We start from the raw sequence: 21,137 nt of genomic DNA, 5'->3' as shown, positions 1-21,137 counted from the left end.
AGTCGCGGTTTCGGCTCTCCACCACTAACCACGGTAAGCGAAAACCGGGGTTACTAACCGCAGTTTAACACGCCGGTAACACAACGGCATTAGATCAGTCCTTGGCGACTGGTCAGCCCAACTGATCTTGTATCTATGTGAATGCTTTCATATTGGACAAACAGAGGCATAACTTACGCAGTTATTATATTAGGACCTGTCAGCTGCTTAAACTAGAAGATAATAATCATCGAACGTTCAATGACTGCGGTCGAAATTAAAAGGAATAACTAGAATTAATGGGCAAGCACCGCTGGCCCCTGCATGCGGCTACCATAATTGGGAATATAAGTAAGAACAACCAGGTAATAATAATCAGCGGTCATTATAGAAATCAGGGAATACTGATAATGTTGTTACTGTGGGCACATTGTCCCGTGTGTGCCTGTGTGTTAGTGCATTCCTCCTCTGTAGGAGTCAGGCAACAAAAGAAATTACGGAACAACTTCGGCACAAAAAGTTGAGCGTTCCGTAATTATCTTATGTAACCATCTTATTTTATTGCTTTTATGGCATTCCTCTCTACTTAATTTTACGTAGCTTGCATTATTCGTACGTCACCTCTCCTTGTTTCTTTCTTTACGGGGACTGAATCATTTTCACGGTGCCTGCGTTCTACAGATTACAGAAAGCCTCCGCCAACCATTTGGCAGCAGCTTTTCTCGAAGATGGGGACAATTTTTTTGCAGTGCTACTTACATCACTGCATCACGGAGGAATAGCGAAATTTTTTGCTTGCTTCGCACTTATTCTTCTGCCGCTGCTGAGAAGGCACCATGGTTGTCATAAAACGTGGGATCTCCTTTTCAACCGCTCACTGGTGCGAAGTTTCGCTGTATATTGCGCGGTACAACCAGGCGGACAATGTAAAAATAGCACTTGCATGCACTGAGACATTTGTTTCCTTACGCGTGCAACGGCAAATTTCCTAGGCGACGGGAAACAACGCATGCTTGGTTGCAGTTGTACCATGAACTAGGTTCTCGCACAGCAGTTGGTATCAATTACCGTTCACGACATGCGCGCACTACAAGCCTTTGGTCCGATTTTAGTTATTATGAGCAGGTTTATGAGTTAATAATTATTAATAAGAACCTAAACACAGCTCTTGCTATTAGGCCTTGCTGGTGATTTTAGTTCTTGTTAGTAACTTTTATGAGCTAGTAACTGATCTTCCTCCTAGCTGTTGCTCTGCCAATTATTGCAGGGGCCAGGGCCTTGTCAAGCTATCTCTCACAGCTTTTAGTCCTGGCCCCTTTCATTTCGACGAAAAGAAAAATAAACTTGACTTGACTGGACTGGCATGGACATCACATCATTTAGGCTAGCTAGCTACGAATACGTGGGACCATCAGTTGCTGAATGCCGTGGACATCACAACATTTATTTGCTGTCTAGCTTCTACTACGTTTGGCATTCAGTTGGTGGCCCATCTTTTTAAATTCAGACTTCCATATGGTTTAAGAAAAGGCTGTCGATAAACTAGAGTGGGTCGTGGAGGCTATTCTCCACAATAACAGGTGTTCCTCGCTTCCAGTCGTTAGTACTACATCCAGCAATCGTCTTTTTCTTATGTCCTGCGTTCCTGACAAAGTCCATACATGGAGGCGAAGATTCACCTCAGCGACTGGCGTGGGACATTTCGGACATGCACATGCCCGGCTCTCCATCTTCTTCAGAGCCCCATCGGCACATCACGGGGACGGGCCCCTGCAGCCCATATTATTCTAAGGAATATGTCCTCCAAGCTCATTGAGCTATGAGGGAGGAGGTAAGTGGACGTAGCAATCAGGCCACAAGAACTTTCTCTTACAGAGGACGGCAAGGTGGGACCAGCGGAGCGGCGATCAACAAGAAGGCTAGTGAGGAAGCCATTGGTATGTGAGGTTTGGTGTGTAAGGACGTATTTTCTCATCTGTCTAAATTCTGGGGAGAGAGAGAGAGAGAAAGTAATTAATTCTTCTTGAGTCCAATGTATCTAGATGCGTTTCATTGTTTTCATAATGAGAGTATCCATCTTTTGAGTGGTTTGTAGTGTATTTGTTACTCTTTTGAGTCGTTCATCAGCCCCTAAGGAGTTCGTGTATATATGGACTTCTCTTATAGGCGGTATGTTTTTATACATTCCATCGCATCACTGACAGCGTAAAGCGGCATCACAAGAGGGTCTGGGTGGTGCGGGACGTATTCCTGATGTTCGATTAACTTACAATGTGTGGGGCTTTTAGTGGTCGTTCTTTCGCCCATTTCTATGATCGATGCGTCCGTATAAGCTGTACATATTTTTCGACTGATATAAACCAACCTTCGATTGATATAAACCACCGCCTTTGCTTTACGATAAAGCTTGGTCATCTTGTTTGTGGATTTTCTCTTTCATGCCCACGGAAGGGGTCTATCATTTCCGCCGTCTTTGCTGTCATCTCACTGTATACGGCTTCAACGGGTGTAAGGTGCTTTATCTAAGGTGCCTCTATAATTTTAAAGGCAGAGACAACTGCGGCGCATGCCACCTAGAAACGTCCTGTGTAGCAGACGACGCCCACGCTAAACCATGGCCCGCGGTATTCATAAGCGGGGAACCTATCTTCACATGCGAGGGATCAAAACGTTCCTGTACCTTAGTTCTTCGAAAAGCGAAAAAAAAGAGACCGAGGTAGAAAGAACATGGTTGTCCTTGAATTTCAAACGCGTGCTAAAAGAAAAACACGAGAGAGGATGAATACTCCGTAGCCTGCATTCCGGATGTTTCGGTCTTGTTTGTTTGCGCTTTTCCAAATAAGTTACACTTTTATGACTAAATAAGGTTCAAAGAATTATAAAAAACGAAGAATATTGATTTCGTAGCATTTTAGGCAAGAGTCGAAGTCTCTGACGGTGGGCAACACAGTCGCCGCCGAAAACGACTCGAGATGAGTTTGTTTTGTGTTTCACGCTATCCGCCGTGGCAGTTCGGTGCGTTTGGTTTCGTTGCTCTGTGGCTTTCTTTTAGCGTATACGTGTGCAGGATACAAATTGCGGTTACTATGGAGGAAACGTTTACGTAAAAAAGAAGGCTGATAGCCACCTGCACTGGAAAACCTGCTACATAAGTTCGCTGATCCTCGCGGAAAGTAAACAACGTCGCCAGTGCGTGTGTGTACAAATGAGTGTCAACAGTGCTTCTTGCCGTTCACTGTGTGGCGTATTGCCGTTGTTACCCGACCACTAGACTGTGTTTCGGACCCTGTGTTCAACTGTGCAATTATCGCGACATTTTACATCAGCCGTATGGACCGTGCCAAGGAGTATTCTTGCTGCTAACGCGATCTAATCGCGCAGCTCAGCAACTCAGTGAAACTTTGTCAGAGTGACCTTTTTATTTGTTTGCTCGTGTGTGTGGGCGCGCCCGTGCCTGCTAGTGACCAGCGGTTTTACAGTTTTCTTTTTATGATTAGTAACTTGGCAGCAACGATTTCAATGCTGTCATTGATTGAAATATTGTGTCACAATTTCATAATTTGTAGCTGTGACTATAGAATAATTGTTTTTAAACAGAGTAATATAGGCACCTTATAATGAGTTTATTGCCATGCGCAGTGCACAAAATACGGTTAGGAGATCCTGCCAAGTGGACAGAAAATTCTGCATACAATAAAAAGTTCTGCTGAAATAAACAAGTTCTTGTAAAGCAAACAGTTCAAAATGTCAAACTCTTACAGTAGTAAAGGAAAGGCCATATTTCTGAAACAGTAGACTTGTCATGAGTAAGTCACAAAAAATGGTAGATGTTTAACATAGGGCAGTGGACATAGTAGGGCATACGAAATCAAGCCTTTCCTTTTCTAAACTTCCTCCTTTTTATTTATTTTATATAATGAACATACAGTGCAATTCACGTGGCCACCTGACAAAGGGGACATAACACCATGACAGAGACGCACGTCTTTCTTTTCTTCGACTTACTCCTTTTGTACCCCTAAAGGACATAGTTGAAGTTGTTGCCAGTGACCACGTGACAGAGATAACACGAGTAGTGCTTTCACATCAAAATTAGCAGTGAGGAATCGCAGTGCCCTATCTAGTCCTATTGGCAGCAACGTGCATTCCAATGGTTCTGCTGCAACATTTCTGGGAGCTTTGAATTTTTTCGAGGAGCATAAGGCTTCTTTTTTTTACGAGGATTGACATTCTGGTTTTCAAAAACGTTGCAAGCAGTGCATCTGATATGCCGGGACAGGTATGGAAACAACTGCCTAGGTGCAGAGCACTTTGAATGCTACGTTAGAGCTTAGATGTAGATAGCCTGTTTGTTATTACGCCATCCTCATTCAAGCGTACATAACTTTCAGCAGTCACTATCAACTACTAAACAGCTGATGAGGGGACTGTTAGTGCCGGCTTCTCTTTTTTGTTGCACTTCAGCATGGTTAGCTTGTTGCCCTCGGCTGAGCTGCTTATTGCTTCCGGACGGGCTTGGCAACTGTTTACTTTTCTGATCTGCGCGACAACATACCCTGCAATGTTCTCGAGAGATTCATGTTCCAAATTTTAAATGTCAAGCAGGTCAGATGGACTGACAACATACATCTTGTTTTTGTCTGGTTTTTCCTCCTCCATGCCAGTTAACAAAAAGCAGTCCTCTTCAGCATAGCTGCCGTCCTTACTTGGCCACAGAAACTGAGACATTGTAGCAGTTCGAAGTGTACACTTGAACTCAAAAACATGGGGCACAAGCTTTTTGCACCGAAGTGTCGAGAAAAGATTCTCAAGGGCGTCTTGTCTAAACCTGCTTATAAGCAGGGACTTAAAGTTTTAATTCTCAAGAAACAGGGCCTGCAGATTTAACACGGATGATGTTGCTAGGATGACACTAATCTGCACTGGCTTTCAACCAAATTTCCTTTCATCATCACTAATATAAATTTTCCCGAAAAGTGCAATTGTTTCCTCGTAAAACTGAAGAGCCTTTCCATGCTCAATATCATTAAAATGGCTCAGTGCCAATTTTGTTGTTCTTGATGTCATCAGACGGAACCATCGAAACACCATCTCAACAAACCGTGCAGTTATTAAGGCGGACTTATCCACTGATCCTTTCTCTACAAGCAAGCGTAACGCAGCAGCGGTGTCACTGTTCATGAATCTGAAAGCTAGTCCCACCTTCATTTAGTCATAATGGCTTGGATCTACTGAAGAAGCCTTAAGGTGAGGCGCTAGCTTTAGCTCTGCATTGGCGTCAATTTCAATCAGTGTCTTGATAGGCACGATTGACACCACGTTTTTTGGCAAATTGTTTTTTTTTCACAAAATCTTCAGGCGCAGATATATTTTCTGGCCTTTTGTTAAGTGGCTCCTCAGGTTCTTAAGGAGATGAGGAACATCAGCCATGAAGAAAAGCAGCCTAGATGCATCACATAGGTGGGGACACGAGGTTTTAGGCTTGCTGTGTTTGGTTACGACTATATCGAATAGTTTCCAAATGGCTTGGTTTCCTCCTCCCATGTCTGTGACTATCACGCCTACTTGTAGAGAAATTGCCTCACATGCTTTTATGATGTCAATGATTATGTCTTTAACTGTTTTGGCATGAAATGAATTCCCAGTAAAGTGGTAAGCAACTGTTTGCTTCCAGTGGGTTGTGATGCCCCCGAACATAAACACCAGCCTATGAGTGGCAAGGCTTCAAGTGGCAGTGCTCCATCTGCAAGCGAGATAGGGGGGCTCCATCCACTCTACCTAAAGATGAGCTGTACACTAAGCCTAGTGTAAGCTGCATTTCGTCCAGCATTAAAGTGGCATGCCGCTCTTCAGGTGACATCAGGCTGACCTGTGAGAAGGAAAGGATTAGTCACTATGAACAGAGTTACTCTGATAGTGACATAGGTGAGTGGTCAAGAGCATGTGCCTATTTACCTTACCTTAAGTGCAAATGACTCTATGATCTCCTGCAGCAAACCTGGTGCAAACTTGTACCCTTCCAGGTGACGATTTAGAGTGCGTTCGGTTGGCAGAGGTTGGCCATACTCTCTGACCGCTTCATAGCCACGCGCTCAACAGGAAAGTCTCACTTTCAGTGCCTTTATAATGGTCTACTTGGTCCGTCGTGTTCCCTTCATTGTTGCCAATTTTAGACATTTAACCTGGCCCTCATCCAAATAATTAGTTAGGCTGGCAACGAGGTGCTTATTTGCTTTTAGTGTGTAAAACCGCTGCTTTTGAGTAAATCGAAGCCTCCGTCGTGTCGCCAGGAGTTAAGCTTCAAGCTGCGCTATTCTCTTTTGCAGGGCTTCTTGTATCAGTTGGGCTGTAAGAGGGAACCAAAATTTGATGCAGAGCAGCTGTAAACAGCGTTCAAAGTAATATGTTGCTGACAGTGAATGAACTTTTATGAAAGAAAAGAGAATGCATACAGAAGCGTACTGAACAAGTTGCAGTATTCATGGATGCTATTTTTGGACTGTGCTCTTCACATAGTTTATTTGCCTTCAGCTTGCACTAATGTCTGACAATCAGGGTTGTTAAAATGTATTGATGATTACATCAGAAAGGAAATGTTCTGACTGTAGAATAATAACTTGGCAGAGAAAAAAAAGCTTATGTCACCTTGCACACTTCAGTATGCAAAAAGCATTGGATGACTGAACACTGCAAAAATCAAAGAACTTTGAACTCACCAGCTTCCGTACTTTGTTGTGGGAAAGCGTCACCCATCTCTGTGGCTGATTGCACGTCAGAAGTACCTGCGAGAACATGGCAATATGACAACCCGCATTGTAGAGGTGCCTTAGTATTTCATATAGAGAAAATACATACAGGATGTCAAATGCTTTGGCCCACACTCAACTGCAGCCTCTGTGCTTTGATGGTCTGTGTATACAGGTACATGAAACATGCGAGAGTTTGCAGTATACACTGGACGAGAAAAAAATTGATAACTACAGAATATATATTTTGCTTATCTCTGTGCTGTCTGTACACATGTTTCATCTGCATGTGAACACGAGAAGAGCATGAAGACAAAAATGCTAACAGGAAAGATTGTGAGAGTACATTGTAAGAGAGCTTAGCAATTTCAGTGTCCACAGGTCGAGATCTGATGTCCACCTGTATGTTTGGCTCGACTATAAGGGCGTCTGCTCAGGATGCATGAAACATGACAACTGACGAATAAGTCCGCATAACGAGTTTGGCTTGAAGCCTATAAGATCTATTCAAAAATTTCACCCAACAAAGACCACGTAATACCATACCAGCACTATCCACTCTTATTCTCCTGGGGGTGGCTTTCCCGGCTTGGCAGCTGGTCGGTGCAAAAAGGTGCTTGGCGTCGCAAATGGCTTTGGCTTTTTTTTGGGCGGTATTCTTTAAAATAATCGGCTCGAACTGATCTTCCGTGAAGTGGTCCTGTAGCAGAAGTGAAAAAGACTTCTGAGTTTGCTAGCAGTTGTATCCCACTCGGATTTTGGCCAGATCTGTATTTAAATACATTCACAGCACACATATGCTAAACTGCAAGCCTCTCGGGCTCTGCTCGAGATATCGTCGCCTTCCTCAACTTTAACGCGCGATCGAATCAGTACACCGACGAGAGCACTCTGTCACGATCTCGTGCGAGGCAAAATTAAAACCCGACCATTCACAATCACAGCCCGTTCAATTCGTATTGGATTACTCATAGCAATAAAGCGTCGATTTTTTTTTTCATTTTTAACGCGCATGTTTAAAAATGCGCTTGGAAACACAGCTGTCGAAATATTCCAAAAGCGGAAATGAATGCTGAAATTTATTAGTTTTATCCCAAGAAACGAATTTCGCATAATTGTTAGCGACTTTTTCGCGCTCCTGTAACGCCTTACTTGCACGCTATATAAGACTGCGTGAGCTACGTTAGAATGCAGTGATAATCACGGTGGACTTTGGTCTTAAACACGTGCGCGCGCGAAATACTGTCAGCTCGGCACGCGCACGTGCAACCTTTCTCTCGAACCTCTGTGTCGCGAACATTGCTTACCTCGCATTGTCGGGCAGTTGTCGAAACTTCGAAGTCTTTTCGGCCAATTCTGTGTAGCCACACTTTTCTTCTAGCCATGTTTTGCTTCCCGCGCGGGACGCGAAATAATTTCTTGCCGTCTTCTGTCCGGACTCGGCACCCAACCGCACAGGAGCCGAGCATTATGGCTTTTCCAGAGCCTAATTAGCCCAGCAATGTGCGTATACTCATATCTCGACTTTTTAGCGCAAAAAAAAAACGAATTTGTTGAAGAGAGAAGACTGTGGGCCGCTGACAGAACAGGCGATGCCGCTGCAGCCCTCAGCTACTGTACGCGAGCTCTCCGCCCGCGCGCGCGGGAACTCTCATGGAGGCGGAGGGGCGGAGCAAGGTCACGTGCTGCAAGTGAGCCTATCACTGAGGTTGGCGGCGGGATCAAAGCCTTTCCTTACTTGTAAATTATTGAGGGACTTTAGCTTTCACCGGAGATGTCTTGTTGCCTGTGGCTGTCAAATACGTTCCTCCAATGTGATTAAATGTACACATTCATGTAGAATCGAAATGGGTGGAAAATTTGGCAAGGCCGTGATCGTGCGCATTGCGTTCCTATTGTTTCTTGCGTCGCCCGCTGTTGTCTTGTCAGCCGATAGAACAGAGCCTGTTATCCTGGGTTGAAGTACCACACATACAAGACGTCTGGCTATATGGGTCCTGCCCACTCCACCCCTAGAGAAGACTCGTTTTATCAGGTGCAAAGCAGTCGCTGCAGCTTTCTTTGTCCTATTGAGCCATTCTATTGTTTTTTCCGACTATGTATGTCTAGCCCAAAGACTTTCAATTCATCCACATCTGGTATTATTTGATTAGCAATCTTGAACATGCATTTTCTGGCGTGCGATTTATTTCTTATATAATTGTTAGCCGTGTTAATGTAGTTAGACTTCTGCGGCCACAGTTCAACGCACGCTTCGCCAACGTACTCGTCCAAAGTGTTCAGTGCCACTTTTAAACGAAGGGTCTGCGTCTCAATGTGTTTATGAGTCGACCATATCGTGACAACATCATCTGCATAAACCATGACCTATCTATGTTAGAAACCTATATTAAATAGTAAATGGACTGCAGCTGAGCCTTGTGATACATCTTTATTTGAAGTGCAATTAATGATTTGTTCTTCATTGAGCCGAACAGAGAACGTCCTGTGCTTGAGATGGTTGTGTACAAATTTCGTAATCTGGAAAAGACTGCCCAAATCTTCCATGTTCTCGAGGATTCTCGCGGGCGACAGGTTATCATGTTTTTCTTAGGTCTGTAGCAATGACCGCGAGTACAAGGTGGCTGTGAGACCACATATGTATGACGTCTTCAGCTATTGTTGGCAATCCTCGGGGATCTTTAAGGTGCACTGGAATCGCACCGCACACGGGCGCCTTCTTGCGTTTTGCCTTCATCAAAACGTGGCCCCCGCGGTTGGATTCGAGCCTGGGTACTCCGGCGCAGTAACCGAGCGCCCTAGCCCCTGAACCACCGCGGCGGGTAAAGATGCAGTGCAAGATTTGCGATAACCTTATCGTGATCTCCAACTTTGGTGGGCTGAGTTATCTGGTCGTTGTGTGAATATGCGCCTTTATGGCTGTGTTGTGCTTAATTTTCATTTTTATTCGATTTATGTGAAAAAAGGCAGTTTCGTGATGTGTGCCACAACTGCACCTGGACGCTTGCTCACCTCTCCCTTTATATACACTAGAAATGACAGCCTGAATAAAGAGTTGGTAGTAGCGATGGTGAATAACTGATGTCTCTTCTGGTTGGTTCATCGTTTATTTGTCGTGCTGACTTCTTTACATCATACAGATCCAATTAGCCCGGTGCATGCTGTCCTCCGATACACCATCTTAATTTTTTTCAAAAAACGGAAGAGCAGCTGATCCATCTAGATACAGCGCGTTTTATGCATAATGTTTTTTACAACCTATTTCGAGCGCTTGTCGTGACTCACCCAAAGCTAGATTTTAAAGAATCGTCGATGATCTACGATCATTATTGCGCAGTGCGCACATACATGGGAGAAATTCGGGTTTTCATAGAAGGCGGAACTCTACGCCAGATGTCATCATCATCGATGTCATCTTCTTCGTATTCGTGGCTGTCAGCGTTTTGTACGCGTGTTCGATTCGCCTGGCTTGGTTTCATGTGTCGTATCTTGACGTATCTCTGCAGTTCCATGGGCAGCGAGTGTTTGTAGCATGGCAGCCGTGACTTCAGCCATTGTGCTGGCTCTAATGCTACCACACATCACCGGATCATCTAAAAGAGGGATGTGGCCTGGCATACTAGAAGGTGAGCAACAGACTTTACACGCTGCTTGCCTTCTCTGACAGAAGCACCGCGTTTTGTGAGTTACGTATCCTTGCACAAGTTTCGCCGTATGGCTTTCGGTGCTCTTAGGTTGGTTTGCGTTAAGCTACTAAATTGTACGTATGGAGAGGTACTATCAAAGGACGTGTCGGGTGCTTAGGCAAAACGCCATAAGTATTTATTCAAAGTCTGCGCACGATTATTCACGAGACAATTTAAGAACTTATTACGTGGCTGTGACAAGAATGACCGGCGCCGTGGAAAAGGAGATGCAAGGCGGCTGGCAGTTCTTTGCAACTGTCTAATGGGTGAAATCAGTCCCATATACAGACTGTTCAGCGACAGCAATAGCAAGAATTTCACTGGGTATTCGTACGGGGCCCAATTTAGGACGTCTTCAGTCGGGCTCGATTTAAAAGTGACTAGAAATTGCAAGGTAAACTTCCTGCACCCTCAGTCGCAAAAGCGGTTGCGAGTAATCGCGAATCTTTGAAGACGAATCGTCGCGTCTAGAGACCAAGCGAAGCATAACCTGTTTCGCGTTGTAAGCAAAGAATGATAAACCGGCGTGCTGAGGTTAGAAAACAACGCATGCGGTTTCAAACGTGATCACAGCCAACTTTGTCATGCTCTGTCATATAAGACAACTATCTGGGCACATGCAGAGACCTTTACGGCGAGGATGACCTTCCACTTGTCACTCTCGCGCTCTTAGAAAGAGGGTTGACTCGGAGTCCTATGAAGTCTCTGCCGTAGCGAAATTTATGTTTTTACCGCTGCTTGGCACAATATTGTCACGTAGTAGGGGTGACGGCAGTCGAAGGAGCAATGAAGGGGGACAAAAGTTCTAAAATAGAACTGTTCATTGAGCTGACTTGCGTCCACAATGTTCTGAATCACTCGGCGGCGGCGTAGGAACAAGAGTGCTCGGCAGTCATCGAACAGAATGCCCACGGCTGTCGGTAGTGCTCAATTTAAAGCTGATAACCAACTTTCGAGATACAGCGTGCAAGGTTACTAGAACATCCCGGAACAACGTAGAATCAGCTCTGCCTGGCTCCAATCAATCGAGATAAATCTAGCCGCGTTTTGCGTCGCTAACAAAGCGATAATGCGGCGTGGCGGCAGATTTGAAGAATGAACAAACACTGCAAATGTTCGTGGCATTACTCCCCTCTCAATGAAGCACCGACCCGATGCATCAAAACAAATCAGGCGACTAGCAACAAATAGAACGGATCGTACGAAAATAAACACAGATTGTGGAAATGCAGCGTGCTTTAGCGCGCATAATAGTGCTTCAGACGGACGGCATGGACAACATCTGGTCGTACGCGGCGTCGCTGGAACGCAGTCATTGCGCCAGGGTTGACATCATAATCCATCATAATTCAGTTCATCTAGCCGGCGAAGAACGCTGTAAATGCCGAAATAGCGGAGCAAAAGCTTTTCACTCAATGCACGGTGGAGAATGGGCGTCCAAACCCAGGCTTGGTCTCCTGGCTTGTATTCCGCGTTGCGTCTTCGTAGGTTGTAGCGTCTGGCATCGGTCCGCTGCTGGTCTTTGATCCTTAACCGGGCAAGCCTTAGAGCTTGTTCTGCGCGTTGAAGGTGTGCGGCGACGTCGACGTTCTGTTCTTCGGTAACGTTGGGCAGCATGGCGTCCAGCGTGGTCATTGCCTCCCTGCCATGGACGAGCCTAAAATGCGTCATCTGCGTGGTCTACTGCACTGCGGTGTTGCAGGCGAAGACGATGTAAGGCAGGATGACTTCAAAGGTCTTCTGTTCGGCATCGACATACATGGCGAGCATATCGACGATGGTTATGATCAGGCGCTCGGTTAGCCCGTCGGTGTTCGGATGGTATACAGTTTTCCTTCGGTGGCTGATTTGGCTGTAACGCAGGATGGCTTGCGTTAGTTCCGCCGTCAATGGTTTTCCTCTGTCCGTGATGAGCACACCGGGGGCGCCGTGTCGCAGAAGAATGCACTCCACGAAAAATTTGGCGACTTCTGCTGCTGTTCCGTTCGGTAGGGTTTTGCCTCGGCGTAGCGGGTCAGGTAGTCGGTCGCTATGACGATCCACTTGTTTCCAGCCGTTGACTTTGGGAAAGGCCAAGCAAGTCCATGCCGATCTGCTGAAAGTACCTTGAGGGGTGTTCAATGGGGTTCAGAGATGCTGATGGTAGAGTGGGAGGGGTGTTTCGTCGGCGCTGACAATCTCGGCAGGTTTTCGCACAATCTGCGACATCGGCAGACAGTCGGGGCCAGTAACACTTGTCTTGAATGCGGCGGAGGGTGCGAGTAAGCCCGAGATGTCCATCTGTCAGCTCGTCGTGTGAAGCCTGGTAGAACTTCTTCGCGGAGACAAGCAGACACAACAAGGAGGTAGGCTGTTTTGTTCACTGCGATGTTCTTCTTCATGAGGACCTCATTTTGTACACAGAAGGAAGACAGTCCTCGCTTGAATGAGGCGGGGGGTGAAGAAACTTTGCCTTCCAAATACTCGAGGAGGCGTTTTAGGCCGGGGTCCAAGCGTTGCTGCTGGGCAAAACAGCTGGAGCTGGGGGGTCCCAGGAAGGCGTCTTCATCGTCGTGCGGCAGCGGCGCATCTACATGGGCTCATGAGAGGCAATCGGCCTCAGAGTGCGTCCGGACTTGTAAACGACAGTGACGTCAAACGCCTGGAGGCGCAGACTCCTTCGAGCGAGGCGGCCAGAGGGGTCTTTCAAATTTGCAAGCCAGTACAGCGCGTGATGATCGCTGACTACCTTGAACTGTCGTCCGTACAGGGAGGGGGGGGGGGGCGGAATTTCGACGTAGCCCAGATGATGGCAAGGCACTCCTTCTCAGTTGTCGAATAGTTAGCCTCGGCCTTGGAAATTGAACGGCTAGCGTATGCGATGACTTTCTCCAGCCCGTCTCTTCTTTGAACGAGGACGGCGTTTAGGCCCACGCTGCTTGCCTTGGTATAAACTTCAGTATCGGCGGTTTCATCAAAATGCGCGAGGATCGTTGGGGACTCTAAACGACGCTGAAGTTCTTTGAAGGCTTCTGCTTTCGGGGCTTCCCATTTAAGTTGCACGTCTGCCTTCGTCAGTTTTGTCAGGGGCTTGGCGATGCGCGAAAAGTTTTTCCACAAATCGTCGGTAATATGCGCACAGTCCGAGGAATCTGCGCACTGGTTTCTTATCGGCCGGAAGTGGAAACTGTTCAACAGCTGCTGTTTCCTGCTGGTCTGGGCGCACTCCTTCCTTGCTAACGATGCGGCCTAGAAGCAGCAGCTCTTCATATGCATAGTGGCACTTCTTTTAAGGTGCTCTTCGAAGTTCGAGGCGAAGACAACGACGTCATCTAAATATACCAGACAAATGTTCCACTTCAGGCCTGCCAGTACTGTATCCATTACTCGCTCAAAACATCCCTGGTGCGGAACAAAGGCCAAATGGAATCACCTTGAATTCGAAGAGCCCATCCGGAGTGATGAATTCTGTCTTCTCGCGATCTCTTTCATCGACCTGAATTAGCCAGTAGCCGCTCTTGAGGTCTATCATGTTGCTATTTACCATTGAATTATTGCATTGTTTTATACTTATTATTGTATTGCTAACAAAAGTGTTTGTAATGACATGCAATTCTCGCAAAGACTAGTCCCTTACAATTGCAACATCGACTGCCTGTCCGAATATTATTATCTTTTTTTGTTCACATTGTGTAAGGGGGCCGAGGCCTTTGTCAGATGCGTGGACGCCTTTAGCCTCGACCCCCTCTTAGACTGTGTCTAAGGAAACAATAAAGAAAGAAAGAAAGAAAGAAAGAAGGAAAGAAAGAAAGAAAGAAAGAAAGAAAGGAAGAAAGAAAGAAAGAAAGAAAGAAAGAAAGAAAGAAAGAAAGAAAGAAAGAAAGAAAGAAAGAAAGAAAGAAAGAAAGAACGAAAGGAATACTTGCCGTTGCAGAGCCGGTCCAGTGTGTTGTCGAAGCGGGGGAGGGGGTAGACGTCCTTCTTTGTTATGGTGTTCAGGCGGCGTTAATCAACGCAGAACCGAAGTGCGCCGTCTTTCTTTCTCACTAGAACAACCGGTGGCGCTCATGGGCTGTTTGGTGGCTGTATGACGTCGTCGCGAAGCATTTCTTCCACTTGATCCCAGATGGCTTGTCGTTCTGGCGGCGACACACGGTAGGAGCTTTGACGGAGAGGTCGGACGTGTTGGTCCGTTATAATGCGATGCTTGGCAATCGGCGTTTGTCTGAATTTCCGCAATGACGAAAAACACTCGCTGTAGCTTCGAAGCAGATTGCCGATCTGGTCTTGTCTGTTCCGGGGCAGGGCTTGGTCGATGTCGAAAGTGGGCGAGTTGTCTTGGTCAGGCGGATCTTCTGCGGATGGGTCGGAGAGGCCGAAGGAGTCTCGTACGTCGGATATTTCGTCGAAGAAAGCAATCGTCGTTCATCTGTTCATGTGTCGGTATTCTTTGCTGAAGTTAGTCAGCAGTACTTCGGCCTGGCCGTTGCGGAAATGTGGGATGCGTCTTGAGATGCTGATTCCTCGGTCTAGAAGCAACCGCATGTGCCCCTCGATGATTGATTCAGCATTAATGGCTGTGGCGCCTACGGTCACGATAAAGCTTGAACGGGGTAGGACCCTCACTTCTTCCTCCAGGGCAGTCAGGACAAAGTGATTTTCCATAATTTTCATCGAAGGCTTGGCAGCAGCTTGGATCGCAGGTCGATGATCGCCTCATGCTCATTAAGGAAATCCATGCCCAGCATCACTTCGCGGGAGCATTGCGGTAGTACAACAAAGGACGCAGGATAGCTATGCCCTTTGACAGTCACTCGCGCTCTGCATCATCTTGATGGCGTAATGAGGTGGCCCCCTGCGGTGCTAATTTGTGGGCCGTCCCAAGCGGCCGTGACTTTCCTCAGCTGCGCAGCGAATGTTCCATTCATCATCGAGTAATCGGCTCCTTTGTCGACAAAAGCGCCAACTTTCCTGCCGTCGTTAATCACTTCTAGGTCGGATGTCCTGGCTCTTGCGTTGCGATTCGGCCTCGGCGTCGGGCCACGGCTTCTACGCGTTCGCGAATCGCGGGTGGGGCTTTCGTCAAACCTTTTCTGCGGGGGGAGGCGGGGGCGTCTTTTGAATGCAGCTCGCGCCGTGGTCGGGGTTGTCATTTTGTGTGGCGTCGGTGCAGCGAGTGTAGCGTCTTCATGCGGCCTAGTGGGTGCAGCGTCTTCATGGGGCGTCGTCGGTGGAGGATCTTCGGCGTTTCCCTAGTGAGCAACCTCACCTCCAGAGATTGCTGTCTTTAGTTTCCCCTACGGGGGCTCGGAGACCTTCCTGGCACCGCAGCTGCGTAGCTGCGGCGTGGCGACGTAAAGCGCGAGGTTGACGGCGATGGTGAGTGCGAAAAGGGGTTCGGCGTGCACTCCTCTAGACGCAGGAACTCGTCGCTTTCCTGCGGACGTTGGCCGAAGCGTGGTCGTGGGGTGTTGACGGCAAATCCTCGAAGACCGATACGTCGGGACGAACATTTACGAAGAATATGGCTGGCCTCACCGCAATGGAAGCACAACGGCCGGTTGTCGGAATTCCTCCATGCGTCGCATTTCCTGCGGTTTGAGCGTCGCTTGTAGGCTGGGCGGGTGAGGGCAGGGAGGCGGCGTTCGGGAACAAGTTGTTCATGTCGGACAGGATGTAGGGGTTGTCGTTGGGGCTGACGAGTGCGTACTTCAGCGGCGTAGGTCATGGCCTGGGGTTCTGTGGCGGCCGGGGGCCAAGTGCCTGTTGCACATCTCCCCTTACCACGTCCATGAGAGTCGCTGCTTGCGGTTGTGGGGCGGATTTCGCGGGTCACTTCCCGCAAGTTGTCGCTGGTGGTGGTTGTCGTGTCCGGACACATTGCGCAGACAGAGGAAGGGCGGTTGTACTGCCGCGAGCGGATGTCGAGGGTCTTTTCGATTGCGCAGGCTTCTTGCATGAATTCGTCGACTGTTTTTGGCGGCTGGTGGACGAGGCTGGCAAAGAGTTGTTCTTTTACGCCGCTCAATAAAAACTGAACTTTATTTTCCTCGGTCATCTGAGGGTCAGCGCGCCTAAAGAGGCGCTTCGATCATCTCTTCTACGTAACCGCGGACGGGCTCGTTCGGAAGCTTGATTCTGGACTCGAGGAGTCGTTCGGCTCTTTCTTTCCTCACGACACTGGTGAATACCTTCATGAGTTCCTTCTTGAATACCTCCCACGTCGTTAGGAGAGACTAGTGGTTTTCATACCAGGTGCTTGCAGAACCCTCTAATGAGAAAAATACGGGTACATTTTTTGCCACATCACCCCACTTGTTGAATGATGCCACGCGCTCAAATGGGTCTAACCATTCTTCGCGGTCTTCGCCTAGGGATCCATTGAAAGTTGGCGACACCTGCGGGTTCTGCAGTGTGATCGGTGTCGACATCTTCGGTTAGGTTGCGGTGCTTGTAGCCGCGTCTTTTCGCTGTCTGGTGCGGTCCGGCAGGTTCCTCTCCCTGGAGACGTCGGCTGGCTCGCTGAGCTGCTGGCTCGTCCTCGGGGCGAAGCGCTGAGGGCTGGCGTCACGACTTGAAGGGGGCGTCCGGAACATGGAAGGGAACCCAGCACCTCCACCAGATGACACGTAGTAGTGGTGACGGCAGTCGAAGGAGCAATGACGACGGACAAAAGTTCTTCTTAAAGAAGACTGATTATTAGGTTGACTTGAGCTTACAATGAACTAAATCACTCGGCGGCGGCGAAGCGATAAGTGTGCTCGGCGGTCGTCGAACAAAATGCCCGCCTCTGTCAGCTGTGCTCAATTTAGAGCTGATAGCAATCTTTCGACATAAAGCGTGCAAAGTTACTAGAACATTCCAGAACAACGTAGAATCAGCTCTGCGTGGGGTCGATCAATCAAGATAAATCTAGCGCGTCTAGCAAACAAGGCGATAAATTGGCGTGGCGGTAGATTTGAAGAAGGAACAAACACTGCAAAGATTCGCGGCAATATCAATTCCTATCAATGAGGCCAACTCATGTCTCTGCGATATGAAGTTATTTCTAAATACACCGAAAGGTAGTAATGAAGAACAGTGACTGCAGGTCCTGACTACTGTGATAACCAGAGAGGTAATTTTAAATAAATATCTAAGCAGCACTTTGTCAAATAACGTTATATAAAAAATAAATACAACGGTCTCCGCAGATTGCCTGAGGAAAACGGTCAAGCTGACGTCGTGCTATATATCGAGACACTATCTTCTTTCTAAGCGTCTTTTCAGTGATGTCCGCAATAAGATTTTGCATCGCATTGCACACACGAGCAATGCACATTTTTTTCTACCGGATTTTCTTGTGGCATGCGAGGAGAGGAAATGCAATGTTACAAGTATACACTATGTTGTCTGTGAACTGTGCCTAGCATACAACGGCTCACGTTGAGTGAGCGGACGTGTCTATATAGGACGTTGAAAGAATTCGTGCATTACACGGGCACGCAGTGAGCTTCTTAAGCACGCACCATCCGAAGCGAGAGAAAACGCGGCAAGCGTTCGTTCACAAGTAGTTTGTAGCATAGCAGGGCATGAGAATTATAAAAGCATTGTACCGCACCTCATATGAGCCCAGACAGTACCGGGCGGCCACGTTTCGAGCCATTCATTTAGCATACCGTCTGCTCCTCGACAAGCAGACTTTAGGCCACTGAACTATTTAGATTAAGACAGGGAAGGAAACCTTGACACAATGCGCTGTCAGAATTCTACCTTCTTTCAAATGATCATTTCCTAGTTGCCAGAGGTAAACCGGGGTCAGTGAGAAATCAATAAGACTCGGGAGCTGAACTTCACAGCAAGATCAATGGGTTAGACAGGCAGATCACAATGGTAGGTCTCAAAATTAACATGCAGAAAATCAAAGTAAATTTCAGCAGTCTCTCAAGGCAGAAGCAGTTTGCCATTCTTAGCGAGGCGCGGAAGTGTTATGGAAATACATCTATTTAGGCAAGGCACTGGCCGCAGATTCGAATCATGAGGGCGAAATAACTACAAGAATAAGAATGGGGCGCAGTGCATATGGCAGCTTATCTGAGATCATGAATGGCAGTTTACCAATATCAATCAAGAGAAAAGTATATAGGAACTGTATCTCACCGGTACTGACTTATGGGGTGAAACCTGGAGGTTAACTCCAAGGATTGAACTTAAGTTCAGGACAACGCAACGATCCATGTAATGGAAAATACTAAGGTAACGATAAGAGACAGGAAGAGAGCACAGTGGGTCAGAGGGCAAGCGTGGTTTAGTGGCATCACGTTCGAAATCAAGATCGAGGAGCGGTGGCTCAGTGGTTATGGCGCTCGGCTACTGATCTGGAGTTCCCGGGTTCGAACCCGACCGCGGCGGCTGCGTATTTATGGAGGCAAAACGCTAAGGCGACCGTGTGCTGTGCGATGTCAGTGCACGTTAAAGATTCACAGGGGTCGAAATTATTCTGGAGCCCTCCACTACGGCACCTCTTTCTTCCTTTCTTCTTTCACTCCCTCCTTTATCCCTTCCCTTACTGCGCGGTTCAGGTCTCCAACAATATATGAGACAGACAATGCGCCATTTCCTTTCCCCAAAAACCAATTATTATTATTATTATTATTATCAATAAATGGGCTAGGGCGCGGCATGTTATGCGGAGGCACAATAACCGATGGTCGTTGCATTTAACGGACTGAATTCTAAGAGAAGGGAAGCGTCGCAGGGCACAGTAGAAATTTAGGTTGGCGGATTAGATTAAGAAGTTGGCGGTGATATGGCGGCCGCAGCTGCCACATCACAGGGCTAATTGATGAGATATTAACGCGACAGCGTTAAGGAGCTCGTGTCGCAGAAAAGCCGGTGTCGTCGGCGTCGGCGTTTTTGGCCATGAGCGAAAAACGGCGTATCTCGGTGGACACCTGAACCACGCCGTAAGGGAAGGAATTTTAACGCGACAGCGTTAAGGATTGATTGATTGATTGGTGGATTGATTGAGTGGTCGATTGATTGATTGCTTGATTGACTGATAGATCGATCGATCGATTGGTCGACTGATTGATTGATTGATTGATTGATTGATTGATTGATTGATTGATTGATCGATCGATCGATTTTTCCTTCCCTTACGGCGCGATCCGGGTGTCCAGCGAGAAATGTGAGACAGGCGTCATTTCCTTTCCTTAATTGTTCATTTTATTTTCCTCCCTTTACCGTCCGGTTCGGGTGTCCGCCGAGGTATGTGAGACAGGCATCCTTTACTTAAATTGTCCAATGGGCCACGCGTCGCGCCGAACTGGCGATGGCGTTCCGTGTACCCATTGGTAACGCTGCAACACGCTGTCGCGTCTCACTCTTTAAGAGGAAGCTTAAGCGTCGTCCAATTTCTTGGAGAGGCATTGGCCCTGCACTGGGCAGAGTCAGGATGACGCGAAAGCTAACTAGTATCAAAACAGCCTAAACTTTCACTTATATATTGGGTTTTCTGGCACTGACCTTCTAAGGCTAGCATGTGCCTGTTCGTGATGGCTGGTTCGTGATTGGCTGTTGATGGTGTAGCTTTAAATTTTCTCTTGATGTGCAGTATTCACTTCTGTATTCTTTCTAAAGTTTATTGTCTTTGTATACCTCGTGTAAGGACAAGCTTGCCGTTTTTTGCGCAGGTAAAACGGTCGCAGGCCTCTGCCTCCCACCCTAGTACGAAAATTGCTAGGCTGCAGAATGTGGAAGTAGATGAGGCGGTACTTAATGCACAGGAGCATATCTGGGCAGCTTCAAGTGGGCGCGCTCTCGTGAGGTTTCGTGAGGACGAAGTGAAGAAATGATGAGGTGAGGGCGAGGCAGGAAAGCCATGTTGAGGTGAGCTCGAGGGTGGGGTCCTGAACAGTAGTACGGGCTAACGTTTCCTGTCTGTGCTGCCCGTTATGAGTTCACGTTAGTTATTAGGGCAAAAGTTCCCGGGCAAGACCTGGTTTCTGCAGTCAGGATGTACTCGATACGAACGCGAAAGACGGGGAGACGAAAGTCTCTTCCGTCACCGCGCCCGCGTTGTAATGAAAAGAAACGATGGATGTGCGCACGAAGAGCCACAGCTAGGCTTCGAAGGGAAAGAAAAAAATGAGCCGACGCTGAGAAAGCCATCAAATATTGAGCATTAACACATCTAAGACAGGTCGCCAGTTAGAATCCCTGCCGCGAGCTAAACTGTAATACTAAGTTTATGCCGCAACGAAACGCGAAATCGTATGCCACCACCCCGAACACTGCGACAAACGGTTGAGCCGCAATGTTCGTATGAAGATTCGTAAAGACGTGGAATAGGAGGTACATAAGTCCCCGGTTCGAATCCCTGCCGCGAGCTAGGCTTTAACTTGACTTGTAAGTGTTGGCGCACAAAACGATGGACCGTATGGCACGTCCGGAACATTCTGCGGCAAAGGGTTGGCTCACAAAATCTTAAACGACTGTGGGGACTAAGTGGCCGGACTTTGGCGCCTGCCAGATAGGAATTTATATACCGGATCAACATATAATTTATTTTCGAGTTGTGGTTCCCGGGCGTCACGCTGCCACCTGTTATTAATTTATTCTTTTATATAAGCACCTCGGTTGCCATGGGAAGCACTGGTTTACGATGTCGTTGCAATGGAGGCCGCCATCTTGGGTTCTCTTCATGGAATCAGCACAACTCGGAGGCTCAAAACGCGACCAATAGAGCTAACGCTCTAAAACGGAA

The 21,137-nt window shown here is 47.4% G+C and overlaps 1 protein-coding gene and 1 pseudogene across 1 annotated transcript in view; one reads left to right on the top strand and one right to left on the bottom strand.

The window, feature by feature from the left end:
- Positions 1-5,593: 5,593 nt before the first annotated feature.
- LOC144097475 (uncharacterized) lies at positions 5,594-8,194 on the bottom strand (annotated as a pseudogene).
- A 1,976-nt stretch (positions 8,195-10,170) lies between these two features.
- The window catches only part of LOC144098091 (endochitinase-like), a 62,573-nt gene continuing 51,606 nt past the window's right edge, over positions 10,171-21,137 (top strand). The window contains exon 1 of the mRNA XM_077630643.1: positions 10,171-10,351. Coding sequence (XP_077486769.1) covers positions 10,258-10,351 — 94 coding nt within the window. The 5' untranslated portion in view covers positions 10,171-10,257. The remainder of the gene's footprint in view (positions 10,352-21,137) is intronic.

This window comes from Amblyomma americanum, chromosome 7, assembly GCF_052857255.1.
Source record: "Amblyomma americanum isolate KBUSLIRL-KWMA chromosome 7, ASM5285725v1, whole genome shotgun sequence".
NCBI lineage: Eukaryota > Metazoa > Arthropoda > Arachnida > Ixodida > Ixodidae > Amblyomma > Amblyomma americanum.
This window is presented reverse-complemented; position numbering and strand designations above follow the sequence as displayed.